This window comes from Taeniopygia guttata, chromosome 11 (assembly GCF_048771995.1).
Source record: "Taeniopygia guttata chromosome 11, bTaeGut7.mat, whole genome shotgun sequence".
In the NCBI taxonomy this organism is placed as follows: Eukaryota; Metazoa; Chordata; class Aves; order Passeriformes; family Estrildidae; genus Taeniopygia; species Taeniopygia guttata.
In genome coordinates, this window is record NC_133036.1 from 9110221 (window position 1) to 9131231 (window position 21011).

At 48.1% G+C, this 21011-nt stretch overlaps 1 protein-coding gene across 2 annotated transcripts in view; it reads left to right on the forward strand.

Annotated features, from left to right (window-relative positions):
* The window catches only part of ATP2C2 (ATPase secretory pathway Ca2+ transporting 2), a 27807-nt gene continuing 6796 nt past the window's right edge, over positions 1-21011 (forward strand). The window contains exons 1-17 of one of the 2 annotated variants that reach the window (XM_072934218.1): positions 1-404; positions 6077-6187; positions 6817-6933; positions 9200-9289; positions 9810-9845; positions 9932-9993; positions 11146-11254; positions 11331-11480; positions 12079-12147; positions 12433-12508; positions 12704-12770; positions 13964-14088; positions 15842-15939; positions 16950-17051; positions 17890-17979; positions 19386-19487; positions 20038-20194. In XM_072934218.1, coding sequence (XP_072790319.1) covers positions 306-404; positions 6077-6187; positions 6817-6933; positions 9200-9289; positions 9810-9845; positions 9932-9993; positions 11146-11254; positions 11331-11480; positions 12079-12147; positions 12433-12508; positions 12704-12770; positions 13964-14088; positions 15842-15939; positions 16950-17051; positions 17890-17979; positions 19386-19487; positions 20038-20194 — 1660 coding nt within the window. In that variant the 5' untranslated portion in view covers positions 1-305. The remainder of the gene's footprint in view (positions 405-6076; positions 6188-6816; positions 6934-9199; positions 9290-9809; positions 9846-9931; positions 9994-11145; positions 11255-11330; positions 11481-12078; positions 12148-12432; positions 12509-12703; positions 12771-13963; positions 14089-15841; positions 15940-16949; positions 17052-17889; positions 17980-19385; positions 19488-20037; positions 20195-21011) is intronic. The other variant, XM_032750417.3, reaches the window with a different exon arrangement.

Genomic DNA, 21011 nt, shown 5'->3' on the forward strand with positions numbered 1-21011 from the left:
CTGGTGTCGCAGCCCGGTGTCACACAGAGCCAGGCTCCCCGGCCGGCTTTTATGGGCGCAGCTCGGAGGGCGCGCACCTCCGGGGGAAGGCGTGACTTGGCAGCTCCAGGTGCCTTCTCTCCCTGCAGGTAACCCCGAGCTCCCGGGGAGCCGGAGCCAGCCCTGCCGCTGCTCCCAACCTGCTTATCCCGGTGGTTCCAAGCTGCTTGTCCCGGTGGTCCCCATCTCCCGGCCCCGGTGGTCCCCATCTCCCGGCCCCGGTGGTCCCCATCTCCCGGCCCGGGGCGCTCCGCGGCGCGGCGAAGATGGGCGAAGGGAGCATCACCCAATTCTTCCAGAAAAGGTCTTTCCTCCGCTTCGTGCAGAAATATCAGCCCCTGGGAAGCGGCGAGGCGGAAGAGGAGGTGAGGATTGCCCGTGCCTGGACCTGCTGCAGTAGTCGGTGTGGTTGGGGTTGGCTCGGTGCGCTTGTCCCGCTTTGTCCCGCCGGTAACTCGAGATCGCGGCGCTGGCCCCGCTCCGTGCGAGCCCGGGCAGAGTGGGGATGAGCTGGGTGCTGCTTGCAGGGTCTGGAGCCATGGGGAGCCTTGTTTCTATGCAGGAATGCAAGAGCTGAGGCCCGAATCCTGCCCAGGAGCTTTGCTGCCTGCTCTGGGGAGCTGCTGAACTGAGGAAGAGTGCGGGAGAGCCCTGGAGTGCCGTGGGAGCTCTCCGGAGTGTGGGAGCAACAGGGAAATGGAGAGCAGGGCTCCTCTGTCCCCAGGGTACCCCTGCCACCAGAGCTGGCCACTGGCAGAGGGGCTGTGACCATGGGGCTGTGACCCTGGGGTTTGTGACCCTTGGGCTGTGACCATGGGGCTGTGACCATGGGGTTTGTGACCCTGGGGCTGTGACCCTGGGGTTTGTGACCCTGGGTTTGTGACCCTCAGGCTGTGACCCTGGGGTTTGTGACCATGGGGTTTGTGACCCTGGAGCTGTGACCTTTGGGCTGTGACCCTGGGGCTGTGACCCTGGGGTTTGTGACCCTGGGGCTGTGACCCTCAGGCTGTGACCCTGGGGTTTGTGACCATGGGGTTTGTGACCCTGGAGCTGTGACCTTTGGGTTTGTGACCCTGGGGCTGTGACCCTGGGGTTTGTGACCCTTGGGCTGTGACCCTGGGGTTTGTGACCATGGGGCTGTGACCCTGTGGCTGTGACCCTGGGGTTTGTGACCCTGGGGTTTGTGACCCTCAGGCTGTGACCATAGGGTTTGTGACCCTGGGGTTCTGACCCTGGGGCTCTGACCCTTGGGCTGTGACCCTCCATCTCTGACCTCAGGCTCTGACCCTTGGGCTATTCCTGCACCCCTCTGTGCTGTTCCTGCAGTCAGGGCTGGTAGCCAGTGGCCAAGGAGAGTTTTGGCTCAGAGCTGCAGGGTCTGCTTGGAAATACTGCACCGATGTCCTCTCCCTGTCCTCGGTGCAGATGGAGTGGCCAGAGGTGGTTTGGGTGACATATTTGCTGTTCTCCTTGGGTTTTCACCACAAAATCCTCCAGGCTGGGATTATCTGATTATTTGCTCGGCACACGGTTCCCATGGCTCAAGCCCCATTTTTAATGCCACATGGCAGATGGGTTGGGTGCTCTGCCACGTGAACCCCATTTGTTTAATTCCTTCAGCACGTGGGGTTAGCCCTTACTCCCACTCCCAACAAGCTCCATCCACACACTTGGAGAGATTCATGAGCTTTTCCTGAGTGACTGAGGCCTTTCCCAGATACCATTTCAGCTATTCCACTTTCTGAGTCTGGTCTGTCCAGTGTGCAGTGGGTCAGTGTCACAGGGAGAGAAAATGAGACACTGAACTCCTACCCTGTGCAGTGCATCGGGTGATGCTGCTCTGCACTGCTCACCCAGAGCTCAAAACCCCAGGAGAAGAAGATCTTGATGAGGTTACAGAAAGTCCCTGTGGCCTGGCTGGGTGGGAAGCTGAGATTTCTGACTGCACGTAGGCAGGAGGCCACTGGCAATTAGGCTGGCTTCTTCTTAGGCTGCACATTTGTGCTGTGCCAAAATAAACAGTGACATGTATTTGCTTCCAAATCTAAACCCCTCTTGAATTTTAGCTCTGGTCCTTGCAGAGAGTGGCCTGTGTGTAACAGGAGAGGGAGGTGAGGAGAGCTTTGGCACGGGCTAGGAGGTAGACAGCAGTGTAAAATGAAAATAAGAGCTTGGTAAATCAAGAACTTATTCCCAGAGTATGATTTAGGCTGGTAAATGACTCATTTTTCCCCTACTCGATGGCATTTTGCTTCTTTACTTGAAAATAGTTGCGGAGCACTTTCAATCTTATAAATATTTTAGTCAAAGCACTGTGCTGGGCCACAAAGGTGTGATTCCAGGTGATGTGATGGGACTCCAGGCAGGATAAATGCCCAGAGTGTTTGTGAGGAAATGCCTTCACAAGCATTTCCTGCGAAGGAAAGCCCCGTGCTGTGGCTGTGGGGTGATGGCCCGTTCACCTGTGGCCATGGAGATGGCAGGGCACTGCCCTGGCACACACCCAGCCTGTGCCCAGGCTCTGCTGGGCATGGCTTAACTCCTTCCTGCAGTGCCCCGTTCAGAACCAGGGGAATTCTGATTTACAGTGTGTGAGAATTGTGTGTTTCCTGCAGAGATCTGAAGAACAGCCAAAAGATTTCTCTTTTGAGCACCCCAGTGTGTGTGAAAGTGGGAGAAAAGCCTGGGCACTGCTTCTTTACATCCTCCTTTCCCTCTGCCCACCTACCTTCGGCACCCTGGTGGGCACAGCCCAGGGCAGGACTCTTAAGGGTCTGCATCTGGGTGCTCAAAATCAGCTTTACTGGAAAACCTGGGGCCTCTTGAGCAATCAAAGGGACAATTTTGGGGTTTGTGTCTGCAAGAAGGGGACCAGATTTCTGCTTCACATAAAAAATATCAGAATTCTGTTGATAGATGTGCACAACAGGGGAGTGGGAAATTGTGTGGGAGGTGCAGACATCATGGTGGTGGTGGTGGGAAAGGACTGGGAGCTTGGAGAGGGAAGCCCAGCAATGCAGCTCCTCACCTGAGGGTTGCTCTAGGCTGGATTCTGCATTCTGCCTGCACCTCTGGAACATGGGTCTTTTTTGCCTGCCGTGTCTACCCAAAAAAAAAAAAAAAAAAAAAAAAGGTTTGATTGATTTATTGGATTTTTGTCAGGGATAAAGTTTAATATTTGGAAGGGCTTCATGTAGACTAATCCATCCCACTCTGGATTGCAGTCCACCACCTGGTCCAATGTAAGCCAAGGCAGGGAAAAGAATATGCAAAGCCTCAGCACAGGCAGAGGTGGGGGGAAATCCCGAGAACTGATATTTTGGGCAGTTTGCCAGGGCACACAAAAAGGGCTGTGTGCTCTGCAGAAAGCCCCATGCTCTCTTTCTTCCACATGGGCTGCTCAGTGGCACAATTGATGGATTGTTTTGGGATGAGGGATGCTCAGGTACCTCCAAGGTGGCTCCCAGCCACACCAGCTGCTCTTTACAGCCTCCAGTATCTCCTGATCTCACAAAGCAATAGATAAACTGATCATTCCCCTGTTGTTATTTCTTCCTGCCCTGCTGCGCTGAGTCTGCGCTCCCGTGTCGAAGGGATAAAGGTTCTAAGTGGAAATGGATATTGTGGGGAACCCCCATCTGCTTTGCAGGGTAAATACAAAAGCCAGTAATGCTCCAGGGGAGGTTGGTTTGTGCAGGAATTTGCACAGGACACTGCCTGCTGCCCCACATCCATGGGGTGGGATGGGATTGGGGCACAGGGGCTCTGCAGAGGCAGCACGTGCAGAGGAGGAGGGAGATGGGAGAACAGCCATTCCAGGGGCTGTTCTGGTGGGAAAAGCTGTGCCATGCTCATGAGGGAAAAGCCCTTTCAGGTGTAGGCTCAGCAGTGCACGTGAGCTCACCCCAATAAAGCTGTTCCTGTCACAGCAGCCCTGGCTGCCAGGAGCAGGGAGCTGCCAGCGTTTCTGGAGGAGCCACAGAGGGCTCAGACACATCCAGAGCCTTCATTCATTTCCTCCACACCTTTTTGAAGGTAAATATTGCTGATAGAGCCGGGCCCTGCTTCCCTTGGGGACTGCAGGTATGTTATCTGCATGTCCAGGTCTCTTCCTGCCTTCCAGCTGCTTTCATTAAAATTTAAACTCCTCCAGGGCAGAGCTGTACCTTGATACCTGTGTCACCTGCAGCACAGAGGAGCCTGGAGAGGCCACAATAATCTGTGAATTCCAGGATGTGTCTATCCATGGCAGCCTCGTGTTTTCTGCCCACCAAACCCTTCCATCTCCAGAAGTGGCTCCTGGGATTTCAGTGTCTGGATGTCAACAAAGATACAGGGACCTGAGGGATTTGTACAACCAGGACACCCAAGCAGGGATATAAATCATGAGTTTCAAACATGGAAGGGGGATTTTTGTCCCTTCTCAAGAGGTCTGTTAAGGAGATGTGGAAATAAGGATTTCCAGTGCTAGGATGGCTCAAGAAGGGGAGCAGTGCTGCAGCTTCTTTGGGCAAAATGGGATCACCAGCTTGAGGGAAACGTGGGAGCTGGAAAATCCGTGGAGATTTTGGGCAAATTGCTGGGGGTTTGGAAAGGCAGATTGTTCTTGGGACAAAAAGGTTTCTAAGTGAGCCCTGCCCAAACCAAGGGGTCCCAGGGAGCTGCTCCACTGGGAGCAGGGGGGTGCTGGCAGCTGAGAAAATGGCCATAAAAAGGGGCAGCAACAGATGGACATGGCTAAAGCCTGGTCCAGGAGCAGGGCTTAGAGATGCTACGAGCTCTCCAGAAACTCCAAGGCTGAAACCAACTCCATGAGAGAAGAGCCAAGGACATTTTCTGCATTTGTGATTTTCTGCATTTATAATTTTCTGCATTTATCATTTTCTGCATTTATCATTTTCTGCATTTATAGCTTTCTGTATTTAATATTTTCTGCATTTATTATTCCCTGCATTTGTGATTTTCTGCATTTATGATTTTCTGCATTTATCTCAGGGTTTAGATTGCAAACCCCTGGATGTTCCTAGAAAGCTCCTGAATATTCAAGGGAGGGCCAAGTTCCCAAATACCCCTGCAGGAGGATGAGCCAGACCTGAGTGCATCCCACAGCAAACATTCCAGGGTGCTGGGAGCTGGTGCCAAATGCCTGCCACGCTCTCTGGGGCTCCTTTTCTTAGTGAACACACACTCCTGTGCTTGATGGATGTAGGGAAAAGGGACTGGAGCTCCTGTCCCTTGGGAAGGGGGAGATTTCTCCCTCTCTGTACTTAGCCTGATCACAGTGCCTCCATCGTGGGCCTGGCAGAGATTTTGGGGATGCTGCTGCTCTGGGAAGTGCATTTGAGAGAAGGAAATGGAGGGAATTGAAAGGGGGGACTGGGATGCTGAGGGTGGATGGGGCAGGAAGGGTTTACCCTGCTGGGAGGCAGCTGCAGACTCAGTGGTGGAGCAAAACAGCCCTGGACACAGGAGGGGAGATTTTGCTTCTCACTTCACATTTCTAGCTCATATTCTCACTTCATTTGTTATGTTTTTAGAAAGGGAAAGGTGTTTTCCTTGCTCTGAGCGTTGAGTCTGGGCTGTGAGACACGGGCAGGAGACCTCAAACAGCACAAACCTTTCCTGATCAGCACAAACCTTTCCTGATCAGCACCAAGAGCTTCTCTTTGTGGTTCCCCAGCTCCTCACAGCCTCTCCCCTCAATGAGAAGCTGTCCCTGCCTTTAAGGCTGTGGTCAGGATTAATTAGAGCTGGTATTGAAGCACTGAGATTCTGGAAGTGGTGCAGTGACTGAAGGAGCCCTTGTGATTCAACTAAGGAAGATTGGTCAAATCACTGGTTGGAAAAGAAAAATAAAAACAAACAAACAAAAGGCTCTTCTTGTCTGGTTAAAAGCTCTCAAAGAGAGATGAAAGACGTATTAAATACTGGCAAGGGGAGGGAGGGGGATGAAGATGAAGGGAAGAAGCAAGGAGGTGCTGGAAAGCTTTAATTAACATTATTCTCACCTACCACTTGCTTTGCTGTGTTCTCTCAGCCCCAGGAGGAGTGTGAGCTGAAAATCATCCAGCAGGAGAAGGAGGTGGCAGTCCTGCCCCCCAAGGACGCCTGTAAATGCCACAAGGAGGACTTGGCAAGAGCTCTAAACGTAAGGATTTGCCCTTGGGAATGTGGGATCTGCCTGTGGGAAGGGCCTGACCTGGAAAATCAGCCTTTAACTGCCTTGCAGACTCCTGGGGTGCCCAATTCCTCTGCCTTTTTGTGGGATGAATCCTCTGAGGGTGCCCACCATCAGGGAAACCTTTAGTGCTTGGCTATATTTTGGGTTCTGACCTCAGTATTTTTTCAAATGCAGGCAGAAAAGGATTTATCCCTTCTCATTTTGTTTCCTTTGAGTTTTGTCAGGGCGTATTTATTTTTCTTTTCTCTTTAAATACATAGTTGAAACAGAAAATCCTTCTTTATTTTACTATTTTACATTTCTAATTTGTAATTTACAACATAATTTCTCCCTTTTAGAAATATACTTTTTTTTTTAATTAATTTGTGTTTACTTTATGGGTTTCTGTGGTGGTTGATGGTAAAATTTTATAGTTTAATGAAAATGCATATTTAAACAGAAAAACAACAGACAGATTTATTTTTTTCATGTGGGACTGAGCCATGAAGATCTTGCCTAGTCTGCTAATGGGGTTTTAATATAAATTTGACATAAGAAGTTTTCTGTAGCTGTACTAGGAAATGTTTGGGTTGGGTTTGGGGTTTTTTCCCCTCTAGGTTGACTTACAGACTGGACTCTCTGAGATTTCCGTGCTCCAGCGCCGGTCAAAACACGGCTGGAATGAATTTTCAGTAGAGAACACGGAGCCAATATGGAAGAAATATCTGGACCAGGTAAGAATTTTCTGATTTTCTGCACAGATCCTCATTTCTTGGCAGAAACAAAACCTGGCTGGCTTGCTCTGAGCGTGTGCCTGCATTGAAATATTCAGGGTTTCAACTTCCAGAGGCTGAGCCTCGGAACAAGCTGTGCCCTGGGCACAGAACTGCTCCTTCTCCTGGGAAAAAACCACTGTGAGGCTCCTCTGCAGCTCACCCAGGGCGCAGATAACATCTGCAAACAGAAATGAGCCTTTTCATTTTGCACAAATGCTGTAGATCAGGGGCCTGATTGTTGGAGCATGTTTATTCTCTTTGAGGCACGTGAGAAATTCATGAAAGGTTTGTGGAGAGCCACTAGTGGCTGGAGGATGCTCTGATTTTGGTGTCCCTCCAGAAAAGGGGCAGCTGTGGAGCTCAGGGGGAGTTTTAGGGTTGATGCCTGGCGAAGGCCGACCTAGAACAGAGACTAGATGGAGATAAAGAATAAAATAGGGATTTATTAGAAGGCCTCCATGGATCCACCTTGGGCAGCACAACCCAAAATGGCCTCAAAAAAAAAAATTAAATAGAAAAGGACAATTGGTCATGGGGTCTCCCACTTTTATATATTCTGCTCCATTGGCACCTTGGAGTTCATTGTCCCATTCCAGCTTTAGCCCAGGCAGTCCCATCCTGCTTGTTTTTCTCTCTCCAGCCCACGGTGTTTGTGCTCCTGGGCTGAGATTTGGATCATTTGTCCTTGGTGCCCAGCTGGAGCAGGAATTGTTTTGTCTCCCTGCTCTGTGCACAGAGCTCAGCATCCCCTCGTGTGAAACCCAGACCCACACACTGAAGCAGCACAGAATGAGAAAAATATAAAATCTAAAACCTGAGGCATCAGGGTCTCTGTCAGTGACACACCAGTGACAGGTACACTCAGAAATGGTGCCGTTGACATCCACAATTTCACTCCAACTGCCCCCAAAAGCCAGGCAGACAGTGATATTTGTTATCTTCTCTTTCCCTAGCTGAGTTATTCTTGAGTTTTGCTTATATTAACTGTTTCTCATCAGTATTTAATACTTCTTTCACTTTTCTTTGAGAGCTTTTAACCAGACAAGAAGAGCCTTTTGTTTGTCTGTTTTTATTTTTCATTTCCAACCAGTGATTTGACCAATCTTCCTTAGCTGAATCACAAGGATTTGAGCTGCTTTGAAAGACTTCATTTTTATTTCACGATTTATCCCTTTCTTTAATGATTGACATTCTTCAAGCTTTTGGTAAGGATCACTAAATCTCTCCAAGGATTCTTTTATTCCTGATAAAAAGTAAGATGGTGGGGTTTTCTGCTCAGCTTTTAGAACCAGTTTCTCCTACAGGGACACCAAAGGGATTTGTTGGTACATCTCTGATCCTTCTGCAACCTTTTGGTGCCTCTGCTCTTGCACCATTCACACCCTGCATTGAGCATCAGCCCTCAGCAGCCCCTTGCTGTGGCTTTTTCCAGCTGCTATTTTTGTAATCATCCCCTTTGCCTCGGTTTTCTAAAGAGAAAGGGAGGGACTTTCACCTTTGGATCCAGCCAGGAATAAACTTAAACCCTGGCTTTCCTGCTGAGCATCACCACACATCTGTTGCACAAAGCAGGCAGATTTATCTTTATCCATTTAATTCCTTTCCATCATTTCCCACATCAGTTAAACAGGGCTGTAATTTTCTCAGGTAGGAAAAAGGGCCTCAAAATCTCTGTTTAAAAGGGAAACAACTGAGCAGCTGACTCCCACAGCCCTCGGTTCAGTGGAGATTTGGGCAGATTAATTAAAGAAAAAAATGAAAAAGCAGAAGAAAGAGGATTTTTGGTTTCAGATTCTAAAAAGACAGTAAAGGTTTTGTTTGTCCTTATTGTGCATCTAAGAAGCTTTTGGAATCAGCTCTGTGTCTGCAAAGGGGAGCAAAAAGGGGAAAAGTGGGGGGATTGATGGGGTTTGGTGTGAACTTCACAGAATTCACAGAATCACAAGGTCAGAAGCAACCTTCAAGATCATCAAGTCCAAGTCAGCCCTAACACCTGAACTAAACCCTGGCACCCAGTGCCACATCCAGGCTTGTTTAAATACACCCGGGATGGTGACTGCACCACCTCCCCAGGCAGCCAGGCCAGAACTTTATCACTCATTCCATGAAAAACTGGGACCCTTCCCTTCCTGCTGGGACCCTTCCCTTCCTACTGGGACCCTTCCCTTCCTGCTGGGTCTGCAGCCAGCTCAGCTTCAATTCCATATTTCCCTTGTGTTCTCAGTTCAAAAACCCCCTCATCCTCCTGCTGCTGGCCTCAGCTCTAGTGAGTGTCATCACCAAGGAGTACGAGGACGCTGCCAGCATCACCATGGTACGTGTCACCTGTCCCCCATCACCATGGGATGTGTCACCTGTCCCCATCACCATAGAAGGTGTCACCTGTCCTGCATCACCCCACTATGTGACATCTATCTCCCATCCCCATGGTGGGTGTCACCTGTCCTTTATCCCCATAGTGGTGGCCCATCACCCAGGTGACAGCTGTCCTTTGTCCCCGTGATGGTGGCCCCTGTCCTTCATCCCCACGGTGGGTGTCACCTGTCCCTGATTTCCACAGTGGGTGTAACCTGTCTTTTATCCCCCATGGTGGGTGTCATTTGTCCCCCAACACCATGGCAGGTGTCACCTGTCCCCCACCCCTATGGCAGGTGTGTCACCTGTCCTTTGTCCCCATGGTGGGCGTCACTTGTCCCCCGACATCATGACAAGATGTCACCTGTCCTTTATCCCTCATGGTGGGTGTTGCCTGTCCTTTGTCCCCATGGTGGTGGCCCCTGTCCTGTCCCCACCCCGTCTCTGTGCCCTCACCTGTCACACCCCTCTGTCCCCAGGCCGTGCTCATCGTGGTCACCGTGGCCTTCATCCAGGTGGGTTGTGCAGAGCCCTCCCTGTCACTTGGCTGTTACAGAGCCCTCCCTGTAACTTGACTTTCTCCTCCCTTCTCATTTGAAAGGAATATCGCTCGGAAAAGTCTCTGGAAGAGCTCAACAAGCTGGTGCCCCCCGAGTGCAACTGGTGAGACGTGGCTGCAGCAGGGGCTGGGGCTGAGAGGGCAGCACCAACAGGAGAAGAGAATTATTCCAGGTTCTTGTGCACACAGTGAGAACCTGGTCTCTGGAGGCACCATGAATGGGTGCAGCTCCGTGTCACAGGGATGAAATAATTGGTATTGATCAGAAATTATTAGAATTTTTGTGTAACTATTAGGAAGAAGTTAGAAATAAGGAGTAGGCACCCTGTGGAATTGAATAAATGCTAAGAGACAGGAGGTCCCAGAAAAACCCTGCTCCCCATCCCTGCAGCATCCTGCATGTCACTGTCTCCCCAGGCAGGAAGAACCTCACCTGCGTATTTTTTTTTTTTTGCTTTAGGGTAGTTTTTCCCCCACAAGAGCTGGGCATAAATCCGAGTGCAGGTGCAGGTGGGATGGGGTTCCTGTCCTACCTGGTGCTGCACACAAAAACCAGCCAGGTCACAGCCCATGGAGCAGCTGCAGGGTGGATCAGACACCGCTTTCCCCACGGCTTTGATGTTTGTTATCAGCGCTGGAAATGACAGGAAACATTTTTCCTATTGATGTCTTTGCAAATCACTTTTGTCACGGCCAGCAGATAAATTGTGAGGCTCAGGGAAGCCTTGCCCTGCCAAAGAGGTGTGGGGTTTTCTTCTGGTCCAAAGTTCACCCTGGAGCTTACAAACCCCACTGTTGGTTCTTTGTTTATTTATGATATGACACCAGAAGCATCCTGCTGCCTGGAAGGCTCCACTTTGAATGCAACAGTGGAATGTCAGGGGTAATTCTAGCTTTCAAAAGCTTCTTTTTAGGTTCAAGAGTCTGCAATTTATTATTTAAAGCATGAAAGCACAACTTCTTATTGCTCCTCTACTGTTTAATAATGTTTAAGTCACTTCTGAAATGTAAATCATCCATAACCTGCCCATCTATTTACATATTAAAGCCAAGCCCAAGCTGAACATAATCCTCTGCTCATTGTTATGAATATTTTCTGTTCTTATTTACATTGGAAGCTCTCTGGGGCAAGGCTTCTTGCTTTGTTGCCAGCCACATTCCCAGTCTTGCAGAAGGAATAAAACCCTCACAGGTTTTATTCCTGTGAGGGTTCCACACACCCTTCCCTTTCTGTTTTCTCCATTTTCCTCGTGTAGCCTAAGGGAAGGAAAACTGCAGCACCTTCTAGCACGAGAGCTGGTGCCTGGAGATATCATCTACCTGTCTGTGGGGGACAGGGTTCCTGCAGACCTCAGGCTGATCGAGGTAAATACAGCTGGAAACGAGCCTGGCTGGGAAACTCCTTGTCTTAACAGTGCCAGAAATGCACCTTGTTAATTAGGTTACAGATCTGCTGGTGGATGAATCCAGTTTTACTGGAGAAGCCGAGCCTTGCAACAAGACTGAGGGTGTCCTGCTGGAAGCTGGGGACATCACCACGCTGAGCAATGTGGTTTTCATGGGGACCCTGGTGCGATACGGGAAAGGCAAAGTGAGTTCTGACATCGCTGATCTTTTCCAGGGCATTAATTACAGATTCTTTTGGTGTGGGCATTGTGTCTCACTGTGGTTTGTTGGAATTGGTGGGGGAGGAGGAATGTTTTGAAAGGTTTTCATTTTGGATTTTGTGTGTGCTTTTCTTTCTCTTTTTCTTTTATAGTAGTATACTAGTAGTAGCTTAATAAAGTTTTTTTGCCTTGTTACTAAGCTTGGGCCTGCTCTGCTCTTTTTCCTGATCACATTTCACAGCGTTCCATTGAGGGGCTGCATTTTCATGGGGGCGCTGGCATTGTGCCAGTGTCAAACCATGACAAGTGACAGGAAAAGGTGAATGACAGAGGTTGGGTTGGATACTGGGAATGAATTCCTCTCTGCGAGGGTGGTGAGACACACAGAGAAGCTGTGGCTGCTCCTGGATCCCTGGAAGTGCCCAAGGCCAGGTTGGACAGGGTTTGGAGCAACCTGGGATAGTGGAAGCTGTCCTTGCCCATGGCAGGGTGGAACAAGAGGCTTAAGGTCCCCTTTAACCCAAACCAGTCTGGGATTCTCTAGGCTTTTCCGCCTCCATCTCTCCTTTTTCCCTTTTGCAGGGTGTGGTTATTGGCACAGGTGAAAATTCCCAGTTTGGCGAGGTGTTCAAGATGATGCAGGCCGAGGAGGTAACACAGTCCCTGTCTGGGGAAATTTTGGGTGTCCTGGGTGAAAGTTTGTGAGCAGGAGCAGTCCCAGGAGTCAATGCACTGGGTTCAGTTCTGCTTTTGCCACAACAAGTGCCACACCAAAGTGACAGAGAAGCACAGGGCAGGCCTGTTGGAGGGTGAGAAAAGCACAAGGGACCAGGGATTGCCAACCAGGACGGTGTGGGACACTTGTTCTGGGCTGACCGTCATCTCCTCATCCCACACAGCAACCAAAGGAAAACCAGGAATCTCTCATTTTTCCAGACTCCCAAGACACCTCTGCAGAAGAGCATGGACAGGCTGGGGAAGCAGCTCACCCTGTTCTCCTTTGGGATAATTGGTGAGTGTGATGCAGGGCTGCTCTTCCAAAAGCACTGCTGGGTCTGGGTTCCCTGGACTTTAGGGGTTCCAGCAGAGACACTGAAGGAGAGATTCAGGGTGCCTCATTGCATTTTTAGTTCTGCAACATCAGCTAAAACAGGTTAGGGATTTTTGAAATTCTTTTTTTAATCAGATCCTTTACTACCCTCCCCAGGTTTGATAATGCTCATTGGCTGGCTGCAAGGGAAGCGTCTCCTCAGCATGTTCACCATTGGAGTCAGGTGAGGAGTGGAGAGCCCTTTTCCCTTTAATTTCTAATGAAACATCCCAAGGAATTCCCTGTTCAAACCAATGGACTTTTCACATAAGACAACTTGAGCTAAACCTTTCATAAATACGTATTTGTCATGCACTGGAAAAATTAACGTGAGGTTTAAACAGACTGGAAAATAACAAAACCAAGCTTGAGGGTTTATTTAATTTTATAAACTGGTATCTTGAAAATCTTCACTGGCATCTCTACCTCATCCTGCTGTGAATGCCCTTTTCTATCTGTGCTGTGAATTTAGTGGGAGTGTACAAACAGCAAATATTACTCTTTGCTGTTCCTACTGGATTTACATCTAAAGAAAGGAATGCATACCTCATACAGCATAAAGAAGCATGCACAGCTTCTTAATCAAACACAATAAAAAGTGTGTTTTCAGCAGTGCCCATAAAACCTGGTAACTTGGTGTTGTCATGGTTCTAAAATAAATTCATAAAAAAAAAAAAAAAAAGTGTTCTATGGAAAGAAAAAAACAGTCCCAGGTGAGGAGACAACAGAGAAGCCAAACTGAGTCAGTGCCACTCTCCTGTCTCCCAGGGGATGTGGTAGCAAAGGAAAGTGGTTCATTCTGAGTTTTGGAGGGCAGATTATGGTTTTGTAAGGTCTCCTGGATTACATTTTGCACATGCCTAGAAGCATTCAGAGTTTCCTAAGGAATATCTAATATCCAATATACAGACTGGGGATGGATTTTTCCAGCATATCAGGTGTTGCAGGTTTTGATGATGGGGACATTTGAGGAGCTGGTTCTGTCCCTCACATTGTGGGGTAAGAGAGGAGGTGAGGGGCTGCACGTGGCCAGGAGCCAGTGGCTAGCGTGTGAGCCCTGATGCCAAGGAATATTCAACTCCCATCCTCAGAAAGTTAAATAAATGAAATTAAATCCAGCCTCTGCATCCCTGCTTAGCCAGAAATTACTGCTCTTTGCCAATGTAAAGAAAAAAAATAACTGCTCTGTTGAAATCTTCCAGGAAGAGGTCAAAGGGCTGGATAAAAATCCTGCTTTTTGTATTCCCAGCATGCCAGCAGTCCCAGTGGTTTTCCCCTTAGGAAAACCCAGCCCTGGGAATGTCCCTTTGGCACCTTTGGGTCAGTAGTTGTGTTTTGGTCGCTGTGTTGAGGCTGTTGTGTCTCTGCTGTCCCCAGCCTGGCCGTGGCTGCCATCCCCGAGGGCCTGCCCATCGTGGTCACCGTCACCCTGGTGCTGGGAGTGCTGCGCATGGCCAAGAAAAAGGTGATTGTGAAGAAGCTGCCCATAGTAGAAACCTTAGGTAAGGCTGCAGAGGGCTTGGTCACCTGCCAGGCTCCAAAATCTGAGCTGGACAGCCACGGGCTGGCCTCAGGAGACTTGGTGTCATCCAGAAAAGTAAATTTGGAATAGGCTTAGTGGGACAGAGCAACCCACTCAGAATTAAATACATTTTCTACCTTGTGTTTCTCACCCTTCTCCCTTAGTTTGATGGTATGAACACAGGCACATGCTTGGAATGGTGCAACCCAGACACACATTGGGTTAAAATCTTGGTTTCTCCTTGCTCTCCATGCTGTGGGATCCTCCTGCAGATCCACCCATCCACTTCTCCAGTGTCTGGCTAAAAAAACCTCCCCAGCCCCTTCCTGAGCAAAAACAAAACAATTTTTCCTTCTGCAGGCTGGGTGGCCATCTCCTTGATGTCCAAAAAGTCACAGAGAGGGGGACAGAGAGGACCTTGAGAAGGTGTCCAGCACCTCCTCACAGCTTCAGGGCACAACACACCGGGATGGAATTGCTCTTCCACCTCCCCTTATCTTTAATTTGTCCCTCACTCCCAGGTGGCTGCACTCCAGGCTTTGCTGCTCTGCCCTGGGTCAGGGTGGCAGGGATATGAAGGAGGAGACACGGTGTCTCCTTAGTACTGCTCATTAAAGGCACAACAAACACCAAGGCTGCTCCGTGCAGCTCCCAAAATCTGCTGCAGCTAAAACCTGTTCTCTTAGGAAACACTGCTATTGTTTGAACTGCCCTTGTTTGTTCTGCAGTTAAGGAATCTTATCACCCTGATTTTATTGTCTCTGCCCTGACCCAGGACATCTGAAACAGCTTTTCCCTCCTGAGGGAATTTGTTCTGCTAGGGCTGCGCCCACGGAACTGCGGGTGCAGAGAAGGCACAGCCAAAACTGCCTGTGAAACTTCTGAAAAGGAGAAAAACAATCCTTCTTCTTTAATTATCAGTCACTGAAAATGAGGTATTGGAGGTCACAGCTTTGCTGTCTGCTAATCCTTCAAAAGTGTGATTCATTTAATTGCAGCCCAATCTGTTTTATTTTCTCCCCAGGCTTTTACCTGGAGGTCATTGTGCTCATGGGGTCAGTGCCTGAGCACTGTGATCACCTCCAGAGCCAGGAAAGATATTCACACTCAGAAGGGAGCTGGAGCCTGATGCTTGTTTTGTATTAATTTCCTCCTTTCTTGGTAGTAGAAACTATCTGGAAAGTGGTTCCTCTGCTAATTGACCCTTTTGTGGTATTTCGTAAATGGGCTCTGGAAAAATGTGCTTTGCTGGATCAGGATTAGCACAAAGCAGAGCAAAGGGGCAGTTTATGCTCTCAGATATGCTCTCTGAGTGTTTTTTGTGACAGCCTTTACCCCACCTCCTCTCACAGTCCCTTGGTGGGGCAGGGAAGGGCTGCTCTTCCTGATTTAGAGAAGCAAGGCTTAATTGGCAGGGTGGGAATTGGGTCTTTTTGGAACAGAGCAACTGTTCTGTTGAGAGATACTGAAACTCAGAAACACCGACTGAGACAATGTGACCCTCCTCAGGTGTCCCCTAGCACACCTCACACCCAAATGATGCTCACAACGCCCCAGTGTGCACTCAGACCCTTCCCTTCCGTTCCCTGTTAGGAACCTCACCTGCTTCTCCATCTTTCCCCCTTTCACCGGTGCAGCTTAAACACCACGAGTGCAACTTGTTCTCCCTCTTTTCAATCTCTCTGCTGGGCTGCACCATTTTCCAGCTCTGACTCGAGCCATCCCTGCCCCAGGTTGCTGCAATGTCATCTGCTCGGACAAGACGGGCACCCTGACTGCCAACGAGATGACGGTGACGCGGCTGCTGGCCTCGGACGGCTGCCAGGCTGAGGTAGGGCTGAGCAGCTTCCCCAGCCTCTCCTGCTGCAGTTCAGCAGCACTGAATCCACCTCTGCTTCACTCAGAACCCAACCAGGGAGGCTGGCCAGCTCCAAACCCAGCAGTTTCTGTCCCATTCCCTACAGAGAAGGGATTTTTACAGCCCTGGGGACAAGCAGAGGTGGGGCTGAGGGTGCAGAATGGCTCAAGTGCCACAGAGATGTTCATTGGCACAAGCTGCTGTTCCCTGCAGTTATTGCAAATATTGAAATCTGACACTGACCTGTGGATGTGACAGTCTGCTCAGAGAGAGAAAGCCAGATAAACTTTCCCAGGAATTGCTCTGGGGAGTTTTGAGAAAGAATTAAAACAATCATGTAGCTGGTGCTTTGAACAGTTGTTTTCTCATAAGATGTTTACCAAAAGGTGTCCTCTTAATTAGCCAGGGGTGTTGATTAAATGACCAGTCAGGCCCACCTGTGTTGGAATGGTGTATAATAGAATAGGTTTTCAATAAAACTCAGTTTAACCTCCTGAAGAAACCGAGAGTCTGTGCCACCTCACTCCCGTTCCTGACTCGAGGGGGACACTGAGCCTTGCTGGTCCATGTCCTGGAGGAATATTTCTTATCAGAGCAGCTTCATTCTCTGCTTGGTTCATTCCTCTCTATGCAAAATGAGGGAAAATGCAAAATGTGAGGCAGAGGAGAGACAGTCAGGAGGGCAGGGCTTGAACAAACCCAGAGATAACACTGCTGCCAAAGGTCTGCATCCCTCCCCTGAGCTACAGGAGACCTCTGGAATAACAGCAAACAAGTTCCCCATAGGACAAATTGACTCCTTTTGTCCCTAAAAAGCCATTTTAATGTGATATTGCCACTGTCTGCCTTGCTTTGAGAGACAAAGAAGAACCCCTGCACTCTTTCAAAAGGAGAATTTTCTTGAGTGCAGCCCCCTGCACACATCTGCAGTCCAGTCCTGCCTGGCAAAGGGGAAATTTCCCATCTCTCTCTCCCTCCCCCAGGTCAGCGGGGTGGGCTACAATGGAGAAGGAAATGTTTATCTTCTGCCATCCAAGGAGATCCTTAAAGAATTTTCCAACGTCTCCATTGGGAAACTCGTGGAGGTAAGTATAAATAATGAACCAGCTTATCCTAGTTACATTCAGTTTTCAGTTGCACAAATAACTTTGGATAATTAGTGTGGAAAAAAAACCTGATTTTGTAACTCTAAAATGGACTGGCTTGCTAAAACATTCCATGGAAAACATTCTCATGAAAAGACTGAGTGTGATTTAATTCCTGAAGGTAGGAATGAAAGGCAGTGATCATAAGGCATGCAGGGAGAGACCAGAGCCATCAGCTTCATGAGTTAATGGTATTCTGGATAAAAATACAATTCTGGCAGAGGAGAAACCAATAGATTTCACCCTGTTCAGGTTTTTAATGTGCACAGTTTCTAGACATTAGCCAGCTACACAGTCAGTTTATAAATTTATTGTGACGTTCTCTGGGTTTCGTGTCAGCTTTATATAAGATTTTGAACATTCAGCTGTAGGCTAAAGTGGAGTGTTTGGGTGGTGAAATGATTTGAGCTGGAATCTCAAATGGAGATGGGGTCCTGTTTTATTCATACTGCACACGAGAAACAGTGGTAGGAGAGACTGAGCTTTCATTTTCATGATCTATGAAGCTCACTAGATGTATCTTATGTTTTCTTGATGTTAATTTCTCCAAAGCATAATATTTTACCAAAATATTGGTGTCATGTTATGCATTAAGTGTCTTTAGAAGACATAAGAACTGATCACAAGTGACACTGCTGAGGGGAAACCTTTTCCCCAAAACTTTTGGGATGTGTCTCCTTTCATTCCCCAACCTTCCATCAATTTATTTAAAGAGATTAAAAAGCTTTGACTTAAGTAATGACAAAACTAGCTCATGTAAACCTGTCCCTTTCTCCAGGCTGGCTGTGTAGTCAATAATGCTGTTATCAGGAAAAACAGTGTGATAGGACAACCCACAGAAGGAGCTCTCATTGCCCTGGCAATGAAGGTAAGACCCTCAGAGTTTAAAATTTCCCTGCAATTCAAATCAATCAATCAATAAATAAATAAAAGCTGGATTTGTGAGGTCTGGCAGCAGAATGAGACTGCTTTAAGTTCCCCAGACTGGTTTTAAGTCCTCCCTTGTCCCCTCTGCCCAAGATCACAGATGTTGCCTCTCCCAGCCATCCTTTAGTCATGGTCCAACACTTTCCTGAAGCGCCTGTGCTGACAGCAATCACTGCTTGGCTTGGTAAATCCTGCACTTAGGCTGGGGACTGCATTTCTTTGGGCTCAGACAGCACAGCCTTTTTCATATTTCCTGCATGTGCCAACTAAGAGTCCAGGAGGAAGAGAAAGGTTAAAAATGGGCAGGAACAGGCCAGGCTAGATTGCATGGCAGAGCATCACCCTCGTTTTGGGTTATCTGCTGGATTTTATTTTTTCCTAGTCATGGTTATGTAAAACAAGATGCTTTTATGACTATTGCATTCACACTGCTGGGCAGAGCTGTGAAACACCCCAAGGTGTCACCTCATCAGAGCCACCCAGGCCGTGGGCTCAGCCCTCAGGTGAAGCACAGGAGGTCCCTGATGGAATGATGCCCCAGCAAACATCTGACCTCACCTCCTGCTTTTAATGCTCATAACTCTAGCAGTGAAATTGTGATTTTTAATTTTTTTTTTCTTTTTAAACAATGGCATTTCCTTTCCCCAAATGCTGAGTTAAAATCTTCCTCCTGCTCTGGAATTCAGTAGCCAAGCAATAGCAGAATATCAGGGAGGGTGTGTCTCCTATTTTTCTTTTTTAATGTTTTTGTTTGGTGGGAGCTGGGGACAAAGTGGATCAAAAGCAGCTTCCAGTGTCTCCCACCTGGAGCACCCACACACTCTGCTGGAGCAGGAGTGTATTGATTTGGACTGAAAGGTTTTGCTGTAAATTGCTTTTTGAGTGTAATTCATCAGGAAATAATTCAAAACCACATCCACAACTGACCATTCTGTTATTTGCTATTTCCCTTCTTGTTTCCAGTAGAGTTTTTGGGAAATAACCCAGAAAAGAAACCCAGAAATCTGCTCAGCCCATTGCTTGGCCATAGGTTTAGGGAATGGACTTGATCCTCCTTTGACCCAAAGCCTCACAAAAAGGCAGAACAGCTCCTTAATTCTTAAAAAAATGTATCAGGAATTAAGCTCCAAACTCCAGTTTAATTTATCCCACATCAGGCACACCAAAAGGGAAGAAATGTTTTGAAATATGAATTTGGCTCTCCTCATGTTTTCTTCTCTTGAGCTCTGTGGTATCTGACAGCCTGGAAGGACACAGTCAACAGTCAATCCCTGTGATATGGGAAATACATCCAGCTTTTGGCAATGCCCAGCCTTACAGTGCTCTTTTTGTTTTACCTGGCTGCAGATGGAATTAGCTGACATAAAGGACATTTATGTAAGAAAGAAGGAAATTCCATTCAGCTCCGAGCAGAAGTGGATGGCTGTGAAATGCACACTGAAAAATCAGGTAAAGCAAACAGGCAGGGGCTGGTTTCGTGTTTCTGATTGTGTACCTCAACAATGGGCATGAAATTGTATATCTTCAGCAAATAATGTTTTCAGGAGTTAACTATGTCGGGAGAAAATGGAACAAACCTCAAAATTCCCAGCTCGGGTGGATTTTTAGCCTGTAAAACTGAGTTTGAATGGGAGGGGGGAATACTTTTCATACAGTGGTTCGAGCAGGAAAACAAAAGCAGGGAAAGAGAGGTCTGGTGTTTGGGAGAAAAGGCTGGCCCTTTGTCCCTTACTGGGTTAAGGAACTCATTTTGGCTGATCTTATGCTCTGGTTTAAAAACTCACCAACGTTTTCATTACCATGCTGTCTGTGAGGGCTGAACATGAAAAATGGACAGAGCAAAAATATCCCATCCTATCCATAATATATAATATAATATATCCTGGACATCTCTTGAAACAGGTAAAAGAGGAAACAGGATCTTTTCTACCTAAAGACTTATTCATTTAAAATGTGCTCCTTTTTTTTGGATAACATGTATTTTCTCCTTCCTCTCAAGGATCAGGAAGATATTTACTTTATGAAAGGAGCATTTGAAGAAGTTATCCAGCACTGCACTCTGTACAACAGCGGTGGCATCTCGCTGTCACTCACGCCCCAGCAAAAAGCCCTCTACCAGCAGGAAGAAAAGAGAATGGGCTCCTCAGGACTTCGAGGTCAGTCCTCACTGCCCCTCACAGCTTATCTGGCCTAAAACTTTCCTGCTCTGTTATGGCTAGGATAGGCAGAGGCTCAGTCCTCACAAAATCACAGAATGGTTTGGCTTGAAGGGACTTTAAAGCTCATCTCATCCCACCCCTGCCATGGGCAGGGACACCTTCCACTAGCCCAGGTTGCTCCAGTGTCCAACCTGGCCTTGGACATTCCCCAGGGGCAGCCACAGCTGCTCTGGACAACCTTTGCCAGAGCCTCCTAACCCTTACAGAGAAGAATTTATTCCTAATTCCAATCTAAATCTCCCATTTCACCTTAAAGCCCTCAGTTCTTAGCATCACTTTCATGATCTTTTCCCAGCACTTGTCAGAGTGCCAAGGGCCATGTCTTAGTTCTGCTAGCGGATCTTTTTTTTTTTTTTGGGCTGGGTTTAAATTGGTGAGTTGGAAAGGAACTGAAAATAAGCACTGGAATGTGAGTGTTTCTCTTCCATGGAGGGCTGTGATGTCTGGGACACGCTCTGGGTGCTGCACTGCAGAGCTTTGGGCTGGGCCCGATCTAAGCCCTGCTCCGCCAAGTTTTGGGTTTGGAGAAGGCAGCAACAAAAAGCGACTTTGGAAGGAGTTCCAAACATGGATTTGGGCGCTGAGATTTCTGTTTGAAGCTCGGTTCAAACCCTTGTTAGGCCCAAATCTCTCGATCTCCTGATCCCAACAGCCTGTCAGTGCACTGCCCACAGGAGCTTTATCCACGTGTCACCTCCTTCATCACCAGGAACATCCCCTGAGAAACATCCCAGATTTTCATACAGTGACACAG